This window comes from Cariama cristata, unplaced genomic scaffold (genome assembly GCF_000690535.1).
Source record: "Cariama cristata isolate BGI_N322 unplaced genomic scaffold, ASM69053v1 scaffold3228, whole genome shotgun sequence".
Classification (NCBI taxonomy): Eukaryota; Metazoa; Chordata; class Aves; order Cariamiformes; family Cariamidae; genus Cariama; species Cariama cristata.
Window position 1 is genome coordinate 47,881 of NW_009630461.1, and position 17,692 is coordinate 65,572.

General features: G+C 40.8%; 1 protein-coding gene across 1 annotated transcript in view; it reads left to right on the forward strand.

The window, feature by feature from the left end:
* PPIL2 (peptidylprolyl isomerase (cyclophilin)-like 2) overlaps positions 1-17,692 on the forward strand; it is a gene marked incomplete at its 5' end in the record, with an annotated part of 69,338 nt that overhangs the window by 47,466 nt on the left and 4,180 nt on the right. Inside the window, 2 exons of the mRNA XM_009705529.1 lie at positions 6,761-6,878; positions 9,510-9,566. Coding sequence (XP_009703831.1) covers positions 6,761-6,878; positions 9,510-9,566 — 175 coding nt within the window. The remainder of the gene's footprint in view (positions 1-6,760; positions 6,879-9,509; positions 9,567-17,692) is intronic.

Sequence of the window (17,692 nt, forward strand, 5' to 3'; positions counted from 1 at the left end):
GCTGCTTAGAAAAAAAATAGAGATGCATCTTTGAAGGCTAAAAAGTCTGCAAGATTTAATGGTCTTCAGAGGTTTACTGGAGGAGTAAATAACTTGACTTCTGTAATACCAGAGAAGCATATGAGAGTAGAACACGGCTTTCCTCCCAGATATTTCAATTGGCAATAGGGAAGACTATTTGGAGGTTACCTTTTAAATGTCAATATTTTAAACTGCTGGAATTGTTTCTGTTAGAGGCTTTTGTAGGAAGACTTCAGAAAAAAAGAACATCCTTTGTTTCTTCTTCCACATAGAACCTTCTGCTTTAACTGAAATTTTCTGGCTAAGAGGTTTGGGATGGTTTTTTGTTTGTTTGTTTAAAAAAACCCTCACCCTTTCCAAAGTGGTATGTGGAAGGTGCATTAAGCCTGTATATATTTTTGTTTTGTTATATTTATTTAATTATTCCTGTTCATCAGCTCAGGAACTAGAACAGACTTGTTCCCACCATTTGGTTTTTGTCATCTGACATTCATCCCATGTTCAGCAACAGGTGTCGGGTTTATGGTTGCAACACCCGAATGCTTAGATGATCACCCACTCCATTGCTAACTAAGCCCAGGACTGTTCAGCTTCTGGGTGTATTTGGGCACATTCAGTACAACATGACGTAAGGTTTCATGTCATACATACGTAGACTACAGCTGTGCTCTTGGCTCACCTGGATTAAGTGTGCTTGTGTTTTGGAAACACTTCACAGATGTAAAATGCCAAGCTGGTCGTCACTGACTGTCCACTTCCACGGCTACTCTGGCTGAACAGTCCTATCTGTAAGCAGCATTGATCCTTATTTCTTTTTTATTTGTTACTCAGGACCCCAGTGTGTCCTTTTTGAGTATCTTGTTAGACTGTCATAAAAGTAACTGTGACCCAGCAGACACATGAAGGACAACTGATTCCTGGTACTCATCAGTTAAACTTGGGATGGAGGAAGGTGGGAATTAGCATTATGGCATCTAGAAGTTGAGACACCACACTGGGAAAAGAGTGGGGAACAGAGTTTTACCTTAGCTTGGCTGGCAGACCTGCATTGCCAAAGCAGTTAGATATACAGTCCTGTAAGGCTGACACTGATTTAGAGGAGCAAACTAATTTTCTACAGCCTTCAACCTAATGTTTCATAAAACTACTGGGAGAAATTTTACTGTGCTGCAGCAGCTCATTTCTTTTCTAACAAAATAACCACCCATAGAGACAGTATTCAGAGCAATAAGCTGAGTCATGGTCATTCTTTTTAATGATTAATTATTTGAAAATGAATTTTAGATTTGTGATGTATCTCTTTTCCTGCTGTTCATAACAACTAAGTGGTTGAACATTGTGAGTAATTCTGTCTAACTCATGGTAGTGCAAGTGGAGCAGCTGTTCTGTATTTTCAGTGTTCCAAATAATAGAAGAAAATTTGCATGCAGGAAAAATAGGTTTAATATTCTAACCCTTTTGTATGAAAAAGGGAAAACTATACGCAAAGCATTACATTTTCAAAGCGGCACAGATATTTTTCAGCTACTCTTACTTGCAACCTGTTAGAACATGAATCAGTTTGTGTGTGCCTCTGTCCATTTATGAATCCAGGAGGGCACAGAGGAGGCATATAATAGCTGTAAAAATCTAAGATGAAGTACCAGTGGTGGATGGGAATTGCATTTTGGTTGGCAACGAGCAGAGCTCCTCTGAACTGTCAATAGCGAAGGACTGTGGACAAACTTGGTCAGTTCTGCAGTGTGATTTCCTAAGAAGGCAAGTTCCTAAAATGTACCTAGTTTTAGAGCCCCTTTTCTTGCATGATTGAAGCTCAGCAAAAGGACAAGAGCAAGACCTTTTTATCTAGCAATATACTCCTTTTAGATTGCAACCCCTCTGAAAATCCAGCCTCTGGTATGTGGGGTTAAAAGTACCATGTCCTCTTATCTGAAAGGAGAGAAGCATTTACTGACTGAGTTAAGACTTTCATATTTGCAAAATTATTCAAGAATCTCACTTGGAAAGCTCTACAGAAGTGTCAGATGTTATTATGTACCTCGTTGTTCCAAATGACAAGAAGAAAATTACAGAAAGTAAGCCATCATTTTTGTGAATCAGAGCCCTCCCACTTCCTTACCACTGCTTAGCAATTTTTGTGCCAGAAAAAGGAAGGATTTATTTAAAATCACAACTGTCATGAATGATGATTCCCTGCCCACACCTGGCGTTTGGAATGCTACATTTCTGAAGCTTTAGGTGCATCTCTCAGCTCTTTGCAAGAAAGTTGTACAACTTCTGTAATTTTACCCAAAAAAATGCTTTCTGAAAAAAAATGCCTTTAGTAGGAACTAAAAGACTAACAAAGAGTAAGCTGGTTTAGTTCAAAAGACAATCTGAAAACATTGCTTTTTTCTGTTTAGTTGCTAATGTGTGATTGCTTCAAATGTCAGTTTAGATCTATTCACCTTTTCACTGTCAGCACAAAATGCAGATATGAGACTGAATAACTAACTGTGCTTCCGTTACAAGCTAAATATATCTTGCCACTTTGGATAGCCATGGAAATGATGACTACAGTCTAATTTTTTCTATGACCTGTGTGATGTTTGGTTTCATCTCTGTGTGAGAATTAGGTAAACACCTCTTTAATTTAAAAGAATTTTTCTCTTTTATTATAAATGTGGGGAAGTGGCACCCAGCTGCCATCAGCTTTGAACCTTGGCTATCTGGGTAGGAATGTGATTTTTATTTTACAGAATTGGGCAAAAGCTCTCTCTGGCTCCTGAAGGCTTTGACGATGTACAGGTTAAATGCTGCTGGAAGGCCAGTGTATTTCCATGGCCAACCCCAAGTACATTTCCAGCTTTGTGCAAACAGGAGACCCCAATGTGCAGGGTGTAAGTACTGCTCCATTTCACACGCCCAGCACCAATGCAGCCAGCGGCAGTACCTGCCTGGGACCATGTCTGCTGCCATGTGAACTCCTCTGATTTTTAGCATAGAAGCCCCCAGAATTTTTTTCCTGCCCTTTTTGTAACAGGATCTCAGAAACATTTGCAAGTCCAGCAGGCACACAGCTCCACTTTGACAGAAGATAATCTTATCAGGGAGTAAACTGAGAGGAAGGTGAAGTGACAGGCAATGCTGCCTGCTGTGAATCTAACACCCAGAGTCAATTGTTTTCCATGGGCTTTGCTTGCAGGCTAGTACGTCAGTGTTGGGGTGAGGTTTTTGCATCATCGTGACTCCATATATAGTCAGCAGTCATCTGTGTGCTCTCTGAGGAAGATTTGGGGAATATAAGGAGGAGCCTCTTCTCTGTATGGCATATACTGGGAGAGTAACAGGAGGGGGCTCGAGCTAGGCAGTGCAGCCATCCCACCTCCTCTGTATGCATCCATTCTGCTTTCAAAAAAGCTTTCACCTCCCAACCGTGTCGACAGTAAAGACAGTAAAATTTGCTAAATACTTCTGAATGCCTTGTAATTATTAGTAGTAGGTTTGGAGCCTCTGAGTTGTTTTTCCAAGTTTACATTGAGCTCTACCATAGAGAGTAAAATGTAAGAATCTAAAATCCCTGTTCCAGACCACCCCTGGCTAAGCATTAGGCACTGTGCTGCCATGGCAGTAGACTAATGAGGGATCTGTACTTAATCTTCAGAGAGAAAGTGATTCTGGTTTTCAGTAATTAAAAAAATGTATACATTTAACTTGCCATCTTCTGGCTTGTTCTGTCTGGTCATGCTTCAAGCAGATACTTGAAGCCTGGAACAATTCCAGAGGTTAGCAGGAATTTGACAAACAGCACATTCAGGCTATTTTTAATTTAAGGAGAATACTTTCGGGGTTTTCCTTTTTTTTAAAAAAAAAAAAAAAAAAGTTTTTAAATTAAAAATTTGGGTTTTTTCTTTAAGAAAAAAAACAACAAACAAACTGTTCCTGTACTGCTGTCTGACTGCCTTTGCAGCATCCCCACCGCCCCTTGGCAGTCTGTGCTGCCAGGCCTCCGCAGACACTTCAGCTATGTCCTTTATAGGACGTCTGGCCTTTTAGGCGAATGCTGCACAGGCCATTCTGTGTTCTTGCCGCAGCTCCCGGGCAGACAGAATTAGCGTTGGAAACAGCTGTATGGCAGACAGAGAGGGAAGCAGGGACTGGATCTCATGCTGTAACTATCTAACAAAATATTAGCACTTCTTTCCAGAGAACTGGAATGAACCAAAGTTAGCCTTCATACATATGAGATTAATTCTGACCTCCAGTGCGTGATCTGAAATGAAATCATACAAAAATAAATATTCCAAAACCTAAAGATCATGGCTCATTGCTCCTGTCTGCAGGCTCTTGGGGGAGGTTGCTTGTTGTGCCAGAAAGAGAGAGTCTCTCTGTCATTCACAATTTTTCGCTTTCCCTTTGAATTATTATTCTGACCAGCAAAGGCTTCAGGGTTGATTCCACTCTCTTTCAGCAGCTTAACAACGCTGTAATCCGAGCATCAGCTGGAAGTGTATGACGGGTGTAACGGACTCAAGGGTTTGGCCACTTGGTGCTGTGGCCCATCTCAATGGGCTGTGTTCATGTTGCATATCATCTGAAAATTTCAGACGGCAAAAACTCCTCTAGGTTAGGACTTACAGCAAGTGCACCTGCTTTACAAATAATTAGGGGTTCCTTCAAGAGATCCTTTGAAGTAAAATTATGTATTTCTTTAAGGGAAGTCCAAGTGAAGTTTATTACTGGAGTGCAAAGAGCTCTGGCTGTGGCCGAGAGCAGAAATGCAGGGCCTGAAGGCATGGTGGCGGTGTGGGCAGGGAGCCCACCCCGATGCTGCCCCGCCACGCCAGATCAAAGGGGAAAGGTGAAAATTGTGAAGGACAAAGAAGTGCACAGAGCATAGTGCTCTGGGTGGGCAGTGGTCTGCAGGCTTTGCAGGTGTGTTTCTGGTTTCGGGCAGTACCTGTTGGCGTGGAGCCTCACTGTGTTCTGTGCGTAACTTGTTTATTTATTGACCTACAAGAACTTTGTTTTTCTGAACAAGGCAGGTAACTAAGGTGTGGCACAAATAACTCTTAGCAAATAGGAACACGCAGGGACATTCATTAGCAAAGAGAAGTACTGGCTTCTGGTAAGACATTTTCATAGGTTGAAGACTTTGGATTTGGCTAGAATAGTTGGGTTTTGGATCCATCTCCAAGACAGTAGAGCTGCCTGCAGCTGTACCATATCCCTTTCACCCGCTACTGGAAGAGATTGGCATATGGGATCAGCTGATGTCATTTAGCTGATCTTAAAATATTCAATAGCCAAAGATTGCTGAGGTAATCACTCCTTCTCTACTCAACGCCCAAAGATTGCTGAAGTAATCACTCCTCCTCTTCTCCTGATCACGGAAAATCCCTGCAGGGTTTGTCCCCTTTTGCTGCCTCTTGTCAAATTGCAGAGCAGGCAACACTCAACTCTATTAATAGGTCTTTTGAACATGATTAATTGGGTTTTTAAATGGGTCAGTTTATTCCAAAATTTCTCGCTTACTTAATTCCACTTGCACTTGCAGCCATCCACCTGTGATGCTTTGTTTTCATGGTATCATCTGAAACTCTTTTCTCATTTGATGCACTCTTGTGATTTTCTGTGTAAGGTTTTCACTATGAGCCTGGTTTATTGCTCCATTTTATTTGCTGCTTGCCTGTGCAGCCCTATCAAATTACTTTTCTGTATTACATGTGCAAATAGCCGTTGAGCGCTACAGATCCTTTACTGACCTCCTGCTTTGCAAGTGATGCAGTTACTCTAGAGGATTCTTGAGTCAGTTCTGCAGATGGACCAGTCTTGCTGCCTGTTTGGATAGTTTTGTTTGTTTTATTTTTAATACTATCCTAAGGTGAAATATTTTTTCATGGTTTGTCAAGCAAGATTATGGATTTGACTGTAAAACTATGACTCATCTCAGCCTTCGTTTTTCTTATTAAGGATGATCCTGGAGGAAAGTGCAAATGAAAATGTCAGATCTGTCATAAATAATGTAAAAATGACAGCCAGGAGGAGAGGTCTCCCAGACCCTCTTTCTATTCACAGACAGAAAAGAAATCAGTTTTGGAGGGCTGGGTCTCGGGCTTGTGCAAAGTTTTATCATCCTTTTGACTTCATTGCATTTAAGTGTTTACATCATCCAGGTATCTAGTCCAAATATCTAATTTTTGCCTTTTGTTTTGGAGGAATATATATCATTATTCTTCATTGTTTAGCCAGGAATTAAGCATTTGAGCTTATAGCTTCTATTCTTAGTTGATTCTATGAACGTATTTCATCTCCCTGATATTTTATTTCCGGAAGAAGTGCTATATCCAGAGTGCAATTAAACTAGTAATTCTGTGCTCTATGTTTTGTCAGGAAGCCACTTTTAAAGATTTAATGTCTCAAAAAAGAAAAATTACGGTGGACCAGCAGTAAAAAATTAAATCCTTGACAGTTCTTCAGCACACAATATATAATGCTGTTGATAAACAGCCTGGTCTGTTGCAGTTGATAGTGTGGGTGCACAGAATTATGTTGCCAGTTATAAAATTATTTCAAGAGCATGCTCAAATACTAGCCTGGTGATAGGGATGAGGTAAGAATGTATTATACACATAGTGATCAGAAATGCTGGAAAAATTGAATTTAATGTCTGTTATAAATTGAATTTAATGCCTGTTATAAAATGTAGTGGGAAACTAATGAAAATAAACATTTCTTCTATCATCTCTTTTCTTTTAAGGAGGAGAATCTTACTGGGGAAAACCTTTCAAAGATGAATTTAAGCCCAATTTGTCCCACACGGGACGTGGTGTTCTTAGTATGGCCAATTCAGGACCCAACACAAACAAATCGCAGTTGTAAGTAGTCACTTGCTTTTTGTGTTTTATTGTTTCCCTCCAGACATTGTGTCTTACTTTGTTAAGAAAACAAATGACATGTTATAACCTACTCTTTAAAGTTCAGACAAGTGAAATATTCTGTCGAGTCCCGCATATTGAAATCAGGGTAGCTATGGCTGCTGCTCCTCAATCTAAGAGCAAAGTGAAGCACAGCAAGAAGACGTGTAGGTTTATTATATCATCATTAATTTCTGTTTCTGTTTTTATGATTTGAAATTTTTGTTCATTTTAGTGTCCCCCCAGTGTTATCCCTGCAAGATCGTTACACCTCTCCACTCTGTTTAAATTTAGCCCCATATTGAACTTTTTGAAAGGGCTTAATGAAATGAAACATACTGTATGGAAATGCTGCTTCTTTTTATTCGCCTGATTTTAAATAAATGAGAACAGTTCTGCACTGTTGAAATGTGTAGAACCCAGACGTGGCAGAGTGCAGAACCTGGGATTGAGAATTACTTGTTTTTCAATGTACAAAATTGGACTAAATGAGGAAGAAATCAATGAAGAAGCAGGAAGAACGACAAATGAAATTTAAAGATATTGAAGTTGTAATAACCTTCTTTATGTGTAACATTAATACGGGTGCTGGCCTGCAGTCTTTTGAAAGTGTCCTACATCACTTTGAGCCAACTATTTATTGGTTGCTCTCTAAGAACTGCAATGGAAAAAGTTGTACTTTTATTGGGAGCCCCAGGAAAGAGAGTGAGAGTGAGTGTGTGAGTGTGTGTGTGTGCAGTACTGTGTGTTGGGACTGGGGAGGGAGAGAGGGGGTTCTTGGCATTGGTCTTCACGATGCTAAGTAGTATTATGACTTGCAAACTATGCAATGGTGTGGTTAGCTTTAATTACATGCAAGTGCTTGTCTCGGGGCCTTTAATAGGCTTATGCATGTACTTAAGGCTAAGCACATGTGGGGCAGTTTGCAGGATCGAGTTGCTGTAGAGCTTATTTTGGATCTGAATGTTTTTGCCAGTACTCAGGTGCTAAATTAGGGGAGAGTAGAAGCTTTTTTTTTTTTTTTTTAAAAAAAAAGGGATTCTAGGAACAGAAGTTATGGAGACAGTTCATGAGTGATGTGCCATATTGAGTCACATCATCTGCTGCTGTACATGTGATCATATGTTTTCCTAAAATTTGCAAATGAAATACGAAATTCCTTTATATGTGAGGTCCTTGAGAGACTCCAACTGCCCGTATTTATAAAGCCTCCTAGGCAGTGTTTAGACACTTCTGGCAACTATTGTGACCTTAGGAACTGGGTGAATAGCTCTCCCCATAGGTGTTAGGCACTGCAGTGCAGAGTGAGCTGGGTCCCCTGTGTAAGGGGATGCTCGAGTAATGCTCAGGACTTCTTCTCTGGGATCATCCTGAGTTATGTTAATTCCATTGTCCTTAATTTTATTTTGACTGTGGTGATGGATGAGAGGCTTTTTCTCTGTACTTCCCTCTGCTCAGACTTTTTTTTTATTACAATGCTACATAACTGACCACTTGATAAATCTTAAGTATTGGATATCTGGGAATAAAGTGGTGCAAAGAACACACGCACAAGGCTAAGTTGTAATGTTTGCCCTGCGTAGGAGTTTGCATTCTGCACAGCATCTCAAAGCTTTCCTAGGGCAAGCTACATCTTAATAGATTGTCTGGCAGATTGCAGCCCCTCCTATTTGCAATCGTATAATTTCCTGAGGCAGTTGCTTATATGGAAAAGTGCTTTTGGAATGCTTATGTATTTTTAGCTGTCTCTAATGTAGTGTAACAGATGGAGACAGGGAGGAGAGCCAGCACTGCATGTCCAGCCAAGATGGGCCATCGTGGTCTGCAGACCACAGTGTGGAAACCTCTGTCTCATACACTTGTAGTCCAAGTCTTCCAAAGAAGCATTAAGCTTTAGAGAGAAGTTTTAGTAGTAAAGGTTGCTTTGGATTTGGTATTTTAGTTCCCACGTTTAAGTTTAAAAATACAATCCCCAAAATTAAAAGTCAAATTAATTAAAAATTAAAAATCCAAATTTCACAAGTTTTCATTACTTTTGACACTTCGAAGTATTCTTCTGCCGTGTTTGTATCTGAAGCACAAATTTGCTCTGTCCAGAGGAGAAATAGATCACCGACAGGCCAATTTAATGCAAGAGAAATGCAAAAAGTAAATATCCTAAAGATAGAAGTTTACACTGGCAGAGGCTGTTGTGTTGTGTAACTGTATTTGCTGGATAGAAACTCCCCATCAGGCACAAGAAATGTACTTCTCAAGCAGGATGCACGTCTCCCTCTCCTGCATGAGCTTCCCAGGGCCTGCGTGGCCCAGGAGGCAGACGCTCAGATTAATTTTGGACTTTGTGCAGGTCACAATGCTTGGAGTACTGTTTAGGGATGTTAGTAAGGTGTAAAAATGAGAAGTCAAAACTCCAGAAATCCAAGACGGAACCCACAAAACAGAGGAGTTAAAGGATGTTTGGCCAGCGGGCGAGAGGGAGACAGGCTTGTCTTCTCTCAGAGAGCTTTTGCATACATTTTCTGGTTTTAAGCATTACTGGCTGTTATTGAGTGTCAATGAGATAATATGCTGTTATGTCTTTATTCCTTCCAGCTTCATCACATTCCGCTCTTGTGCATATCTGGACAAGAAGCATACAGTTTTTGGAAGGTAAGTGAAGGACACTATGAGCAGCAGTATCACAGACACGCTCTCCTGTGTGTCTGAACACTAAAGAGAAGAATCTAGTGACTCTTGCAATTGAACTAGAGCAAAATCCTAGCTCACAGTCCAGTTCTTCTGGTCGTGAGTAGGTGGCCAACATTGCATCAGTGCCAGTCATCAGACTCTGCCTTTTTTTCTCCTTCCATCACTGTAAGTTGCCTTACTTCCCTTCTGTGGGTGGCCCTCTAGGGAGTCATGAACAAAGTAATCGTCATCCTGTAACCAACCATGTTAATATTTGCGCATGCTAATTGCTGGGACACAAGAGATTACCTCTTCAACACTGCCTTCATCTTCTTACGAGCTGTCAACCAGGAAATTAGTCATGACAGGGCTGCTGTTCATCATGGCATAGAACGTAGAACTTCTGCATAGGTTAGGTCTTTTGGCCTCTTTTATTCCTTTTTATTCTGTTCTTCTTTTATTCCTAACAATTATCATTGTTATAAAATCTGTACATTTATGTGTGTGCATGTGTGTACATACATATAAATTTACGTGTGTGTGTATATATATATATATATAAAGATACTACCAATGCTAAGACAGCAAGGGAACTTCATTCTTTATAAAGTCTCTTCCAAAAGTCTTTTCCAGTCAAGCCCTCACATGATAAAGATCAAGGTATTTATTACAGAAGATACTACAAAATCTTTATGTTACAGTTTGTTTTTTTGCTTCCTCTGCTGCAGAGACATGGTATTTACCAAGTCATGCATAGCTGTTCTAACAAATGCCTCAGTGCACATGGCAGGAAGGGAACTTTTACTAGCCTGCTTCACTGGTAGTTCCCAAGGATTTTACAGTCTTTTTTAAATGAAGATTTGTTTTTATTCTTTTCATAGTTTTATCCATTTGAAATGCAGCACTTGAAAATAAATGCATGTGCCGTTTACTTTGATTTGGTGTCATACAGTTGTGCTGTACAATGAAAGTGATATATTTAATCCATCTTCTCTGCCTGTGACTTCTTGAGGCGGAAATTGGCTTCATTTTAAACAATTGTTTTAGTGCCATAAGTTCCAGTACTGATTCTGCAATAATTGCACCCTTTGAAACATATTTCTTCTTCCTTTCTCAAGTCTGTTCTAGAAAAAAACAAAGTTCCTTGTCATTTGGTGAAAGCAGATAAATAAAGCAAATACTAATACTGAAAACTGAGAGCAAGTATATTCTTGGAGGAGTTATATTACCCGTATCTTAAGACTACTTCACTAGCTACAATTTGAGTCCTCCTTGCAGAAATCCTGTTAAATGCTGTTCAGTAATGCTGTTAACCTGAGCTTGCCACCTCATCAAATAGTATTTGGGTTAGGACAGCTCAGCTGAAAATGTGACTGTTCTTCAGTTCTGGGTGCAACCTGGCTTCAGTGAGCATCCTGTGTAGTCCTCCAGTGTCTTGGCTGTGTTTCCCCAGTGTGCTTCAGTTTTACCATAATTTGCCAAGAAAGAATTTAGAGAGTAGCTGAGCTTACTGCGGTGCAGGGAGTGTGCTCCCAAAAGCCTTCACACCGTGTGTAACATCTCAAGTGCCTTGTAAGCAAAATCACTCAAATGATGTTTCACGCTGTATGGTGCCCTTTAGAGAGGAATTGCTTCAGTCCAAGTAAGTCTGGTTAACTGTATATCAGAGATTTATGCAGTTTTTGCAAAGGCTGTCTTAATTTTTGAATTGTCCTTGGTACTACAGAAATCTGAACTTAGTTGCCAGAGTAAAGAAGTGGTGCTGCTTTCTCAGCACTGCAGATAATCTTAGCTGAAATACAAAGGAAAAACTGTATAAAAAATGTTGATTTAGCGTCATATTTGGCTCCCAGCATGAACACTGAGTGACATCTTCATGTGAACACAAAGCAGGTGAATTTTACTCTGGACTCTCTTGCATGTAAATGAAGATTAATTCAAAGAACGTAAAAAATTAAGATACTGGGATAGATGCATTCCAGTCACTCTATATTAATCTACAAACTGAATACTTGAATAATTGAATTTACCTGCAAATTTAATATAAAAGGCTGATGCATGCAGCTCTTAAGATCTACATTCTGTTATCAAATTCCTTCAGCTGTTTGTACCTGCATTTGTTTTTAAAAGCCATAAAAGCCAAAAGATTCCAGAGATTGTATCTCTAGTGAAACTCCAGCTTCAGTTTGCTATTTTAGATCCGGGGTGTTTCTGGCATTTGGTGACTGTATCTGATCTTAGACTGTATAGCACAATAATATCTGGGAAGCATATCTAGGAATAATATCTAGGTTTAAGAATAGAATGAGCCCATGAAATCAGAATTCTTTGTTTCCATGAATGTTAAATTGGCTTGTCTTAACTGGATGCTTACTGGCCTGTTGTGACTTTCATATAGATTTGAGGATTACTTATTTCAGTTAATATAAAAACCTAAATACCCTGAGCTCAACTGTACCTTCAGCTATTTCTATGTGGCTCTGGTTTGTGTTAGTGAGTGTCACATATGTATCTTTGAGAGCAGAATTTGACCTGTTTGTAGTTTGTATAGAACTTTTCAGCAGGCTTTCCATACTTCGGAGAGCGAAAAAAGAGTGAAAGAGCAACCATTCCCCACTCTTTTGGGGTTTTTTTTGGTCCTGTGTGGGATGGAACATTGGAGAGCGAAAAAAGAGTGAAAGAGGCAACCATTCCCCACTCTTTTGGGTTTTTTTTTGGTCCTGTGTGGGATGGAACATTGAAAAGTTGCATCTTATTCATGTCCCCACTGGTTTGAAACACACTTTTTGCATAGTAGCTGCTATTAATGTTGGATGTTTGGCTGTTAAGTATGTTTGGAAAACACACTGGCTGCAGGCAGTGGGACTGTGAAGAGTGGCACGTTTCTGGCTTGGTGCACTGGAATTTTCAAGTCTCAGGAGAAGGCTGCGGCTGGAGGACAGGGAAGGCATCTTGTCATGATCGTGCTGCCCACCATGGCGATAATGAGGATGGATGTTACTGAAAATAAAAGAGAGAACTTGGCATGGATGGGGAGTAAAAACAAAGACAGAGTGAGAGAAGAATGCCTTCCCTTGGAGGTGTGTTGCAGACTGCAGGGATTTCCTGCTCCAGCAGAGCTGCCTAGATTAAATTAGTAATTACCATTTCTAGTAATTACCATTTCTCCTGACTTAGAGAATGCTGTAATTAACGTGAAAACTAACTGGTGGCTTTTGTTGGCTTCTAGCTTGCTGGTAAGAGGTTTAATTTAGAAACTCAAGTAATGTAAACCAACCAACATGAAAGTGAGGGTAGGTTGCAGGTATGTGATGTGATAAAAAGTAGAGGGAGCAGAGAGAAAAGTTTTGCAGTCAGAGTGGCAAAGCTGGAAATGATGGGTGCAGCAGTTCTTTAGTTTATTAGAGCATCACTTGTGTTTGTCAAGAACTGAGGAAAGGATGTGGCAACTAAGACTGGAGATGAGTATGTTGAGGACAGTTTTCCCCTTTGTACGTGGCTGCACATACCTGCTTATGCAGATAACTTCTAACTGTCTCTCGAGGTTTCTGCCACTCATTCCTCAATTCTCTTGTTCCCAGAAATAACGAACAAGGTTGTTTGGGAAACCTCAGACTTGGTCAGATTGGAGGCACTGGTCAGTAGCTGACGTGTACTCAGCTTAGTCTTCTCTTTTCTTCCCTCCTCCCCTTGCCAGATGTTTTTGTGGAAGAGAGTTTTCTTTCCTTGGATAACTATCACTCTGTATTAAGTATTCCTTAACCTGTTTAATGCTTTCCACTGCAATTCTGTAGAATGGGGCAATGAAAGGAACTCTTGTTCTCTAAAGTAAATAGCTACATAAAACAACTACCAGGCGTTATTCAGTTACCCAGGTACAGTTCAATAATGCACAGTGTCTGTTTCCACTTGTAACGATCCCTGTATAATTTGAATCAGCAAACCGCAATGGCTCCTAAGCAGGGAAACTCATGTGCTTGTTCCTCTTCTGCTTTAGTACATATGAAGAATGGAGAAATTGTGTGACAGGAGAAGAGCTGATTCTGTTGTTGAATCTGAGTAGGGAGCCTGACCTAATTTTGCACTGCAGAGTCCCCAGACACCAGGATAGGAGTGAAAAGCAAGGTGGGAAAATAAACCAGGCCTCCCTGTGGAAGCGGTGGCCATGGTGTCCTGTGGCACACGAGAACTGGGCTGTCAGAGCTGCACAAGGGCTGCTGTCCTTTCCAAAACAGTTCTGTGATCTCTGAAGGAGAGCCTGTGCCAAAGCAGAGAAGTCCTTACATGCCATGTTCATCTGTTGAGTCTAGTTTCAAAATACTTTTTTCCAAGTTGTTTTATTTTTTCAGCACCCTTCATTACTGTGTCTCGCCTGCTAGATTAAGCCCTTACGAGAGACTGAGATGTTTCGACTGCATCCTTGCAAGTTCAGATTGCTCGCTCCATTTCAGATTGGGTGTATACACAGGAAACATTTTGTCCTGAGTGTACCTGTTTGTGCATGTATATATTGTTCTCTCTCTCTCTCTGTATATAAATGTATGTACTCCTTTTTATAAAAATAACCTTGAGGGCAGAATGTGTTTACAAAATGACAATGTTTCTTTCTGGTTTCTGTTTCTAGTTAAAACATTTTTTTGAAAAAGTCCAGACGTTGTTCTTGTATCATCTTCTGACCAGGAAACTCTGTTGTCTTGGACCACTGCCATCTCCAGCATTGCAAAAGGCTTAGTTCCTATAACTCTTCTAAACAAAAATATGAGAAATAGGAAGTCTATGTGTGAAGGTCTGTGAGACTGCTAGGGAGCTGCGGTTTTCTTTGGGAGCAGCACTAACTAATGTACAGCAAGGCTTTCATTGGCATGTTGTAAATGGATAGAGCTTGCTCCAGATATTTCACTTATACTTCATGCAAAGACATTGGCAGTGGTTATAAAGCAAGGTTACTAGTTTGCATAAGGGAGCCTTAACAGGAAGTAAAATTTTAAATAACATCTCTAAATTTGAAATGCAAAGATTTCCAGTGCTAACTTAGCTCAGTTTTCAAGAAAACAGAATTGCACGAGTAAGGGCACATTTTTGTTTTCCTTACTACACTAACAGAAAAAAACGTAAATGCACCTACCTTGTCGTCCATGCTTAAATGTAATGCAACATTTATCAAGCTCCTCTAAAAATACAACAAGCTGTCTCAGAGATGGTGAGCTAAATATATAGTTGAGATCATAATTTCTGTGTTCAACATCTACTGGAAGTACACAGCAACACAGCAAACCCTCGGTTTCACTGGTTGTTTTAATGTAAATGATGCCTTGGAGGCATCATCCTTTTCACTGTAGGATGTCATCTGAACATCTGTTTAAACCTCACTTGGCCAAAGATGTGTGGCACCTTCTAAAAGGAATAGAGCCAGAAACAGTGGAAAAGGTTAAACTTGTTTCTGCCCTTCTCCCTTCCCTTCCCTGCGGTGCTCCCAGCTCAGCACAAGTGACATTGTGTGAGAAAGGCTAACGCGGTGTGAACTGTCACCATCGGTGTAACCCACTTAGCGCATGTGAAGAGTGTAAAGGGGTACTAGTCTGAACTTCTGGAGTTTGCCTTTTGTTTTAATGGAAATGATGTACAGAGTTCCTTGTGCTGACACTCGGATTTATTAATGGAATAGATTTTAGCTCTTTTTGTTCAAAGTTAGTGAATATTAGAATAGTATTAAGTAGTGGCACTCTCTTCAGAAGTTTTTTTTTTTAATGCTTTAATGTACTGATCTGATGGTCTTTTCTACATATAACTTGTATGGACTTTTTTCTTGGCAAGATGTCTGCGAGTTTTTCTTCTTACACCCAGAACAGGTGTTGTGGGACAAGCAAAGAATCCCCAGCACTACTCTGGTGTGGTGGTTTCCTCATTCTGTGAGGAGCAATTGCTGTAAGGGATGCCCGTGCATCCCTTAGACATGTTTTATCTCATCAAACTGATTTTGGTGCTGCAATGTAACGTCATGAGATTTGACAGTAACAACATGTAGTGTTTCGAGAGCCTGCATGTACGTTGTCTCTCTACTTAGACAAATCAGAGGAAAGCTTGCAAAATCCTTTAGGGTTTGAGACCTTAAGTTGGAATATTCCGTTATTTTGCGTCCAGCCATGACTGCCCTGATTAGTGTGTAGTTCAGTTTTTACTGGATGGGTGACGTTTGCAATCAGATCTTGTCCTTTTTGGATTTTAATTTTTACTGATGAAACACCAGCCTTAGCTGGGCCTGATACTTGACAAAGCTTCCAAGTGGTCCCTGAACAAAAGTGACTAGTAAATTATTTCCAGTTCCTCTGGTTAGAGCTCTCTTCTCTGAGCTGGATGTTTGTATTCAAATTCATTTTTATTTTTTTATTGGTGTGATGGCAGTTTCTAAAGACATAAACCTATACTGAGAGCTGACTGTGCTGACACTGTGATATGCATAGAGATACTCTGTGCAAAATGTTAGAGAATGCAGGGGTGTAAAAGAAAGCAATTTTCCATTTTAGAGACAAGAAGCTAAGGAGAAAAGAGAATGACATGCTCTGCAGGCGTAACAACTTTGTCTTCTTCCCCCTTAGCCTGTTATAATCGTGTCAAAATAGACTACTTAGGCCATTTACTGATGACCTGTGAATGCCATGTCTATCACAGCCTCTTAAAATGTACAAGCAACAAAGTATTCCCAATAAAGTTTAATTAGCATAGCAACTGAAGATTCATGTGCATTGCCAAAATGCATTAGGGCTAATATTGTGGGAGGTCTAGCTATGGGCTAAGGGATTACTTAGTTGAGATTGCCAGTGCATAGCTGATCTGGCTATTTCAAATTATCAGAACCTAATTAAATGAAAACATATGAGCAGATAATGAGTGGAGCTGTTGGCTAGAAAATCCTCCAATATTAAATCAGAAGTTTCCTTTAGGGGCAGTTAAAATACAGTGAATATATCTTAGACTGTGTGTTAATCATCGGTATTGTAAGTGAATCGGATATTGGCCTGGAGGAGGATTTTAAAATTGAGTTTTTGTTATGAACTTTCCAAAGTTCATGCAGGGTCTTCAAGCCCTGTGCGGCTTCCCCCAGTGTGCTACCTCCAGTTGCAAATGAATGAGGCTGTTCTAGCCTGCATACCTGTTTTATAATTGCTCTTAAAAGTCACAACCTGATTACAGAATATTGACAGGCCCTTGGGGAGTAAAGGGGAGAAGTTTGGAGGAGTGCAGCAGCAACAGAATCTGAGCAAGAACGGCTCTGCTTGGGGCAGGTGCTAAGCAGCACCCTCTCTGACTTGCATCGTTTTATTGTCTGTGACGGGGTCTGTCTTTTCAGCTGTGTTTTGTGCCTGTCCCAGCCCGTGGGGCAGCGGTGTCAAATGAGAAGGACCCCCTTGCCTCTCAAGCCACGGTGGTCAGCCCATTTCCTTTGGTTAAGGTGGCTCTTGGGAGGAGTACGAGAGGCGTGTAAACGGTGGGGTGTGGAGTTGTAGTAGAAGGTGTATTCCTCCATTGGGTCAGCTGTGTATTCCTCCATTGATCAGCTGTGTATTCCTCCATTGGGACATCTGAGACCACCGCAGGCGGTAGCCAGGGGCCTTTCCTGGTGCTGGCCGGGCAGACTGTCGTGCCGGCACGGGAGAGGGCTGCCTGGCTGTGAAACACCTGCAAGAGTGAGATATCCTAGTAGATGTGTATAAAGGTGAATGTGAATATGATGTGTGTTTTGGTTGAGGTATTGCTTATTTCTTTTTTACGAAAGCAGAGTTAGGTGATAAAACACTCTACATATTCCACCAGTTTGATCCCCCCCCCCGCCACCAGTTTAATTTCATTATATTTTCCTCCATTTCATCTGCCCAGCCCTTGACAGCCTGTCTGTTCTGGTACCAGAGTCTCAGTAATCCCAGCAACCAGGCTACAAAACAGTTGCCATCCCACGAAGGCTGGAGGATTGCTGGCTCTCGGGTTGCCCTGTCCCATGGGCAGTCCTGGGCTCCTTGATGGCCGGCTCCTGACCTCGCTGCTGAGTTCCCGGCCCCAAACTCCTCTGGCTCCAAGAGCAGTGTTTTTGAGAATTATGGCTGGGTCTTTTT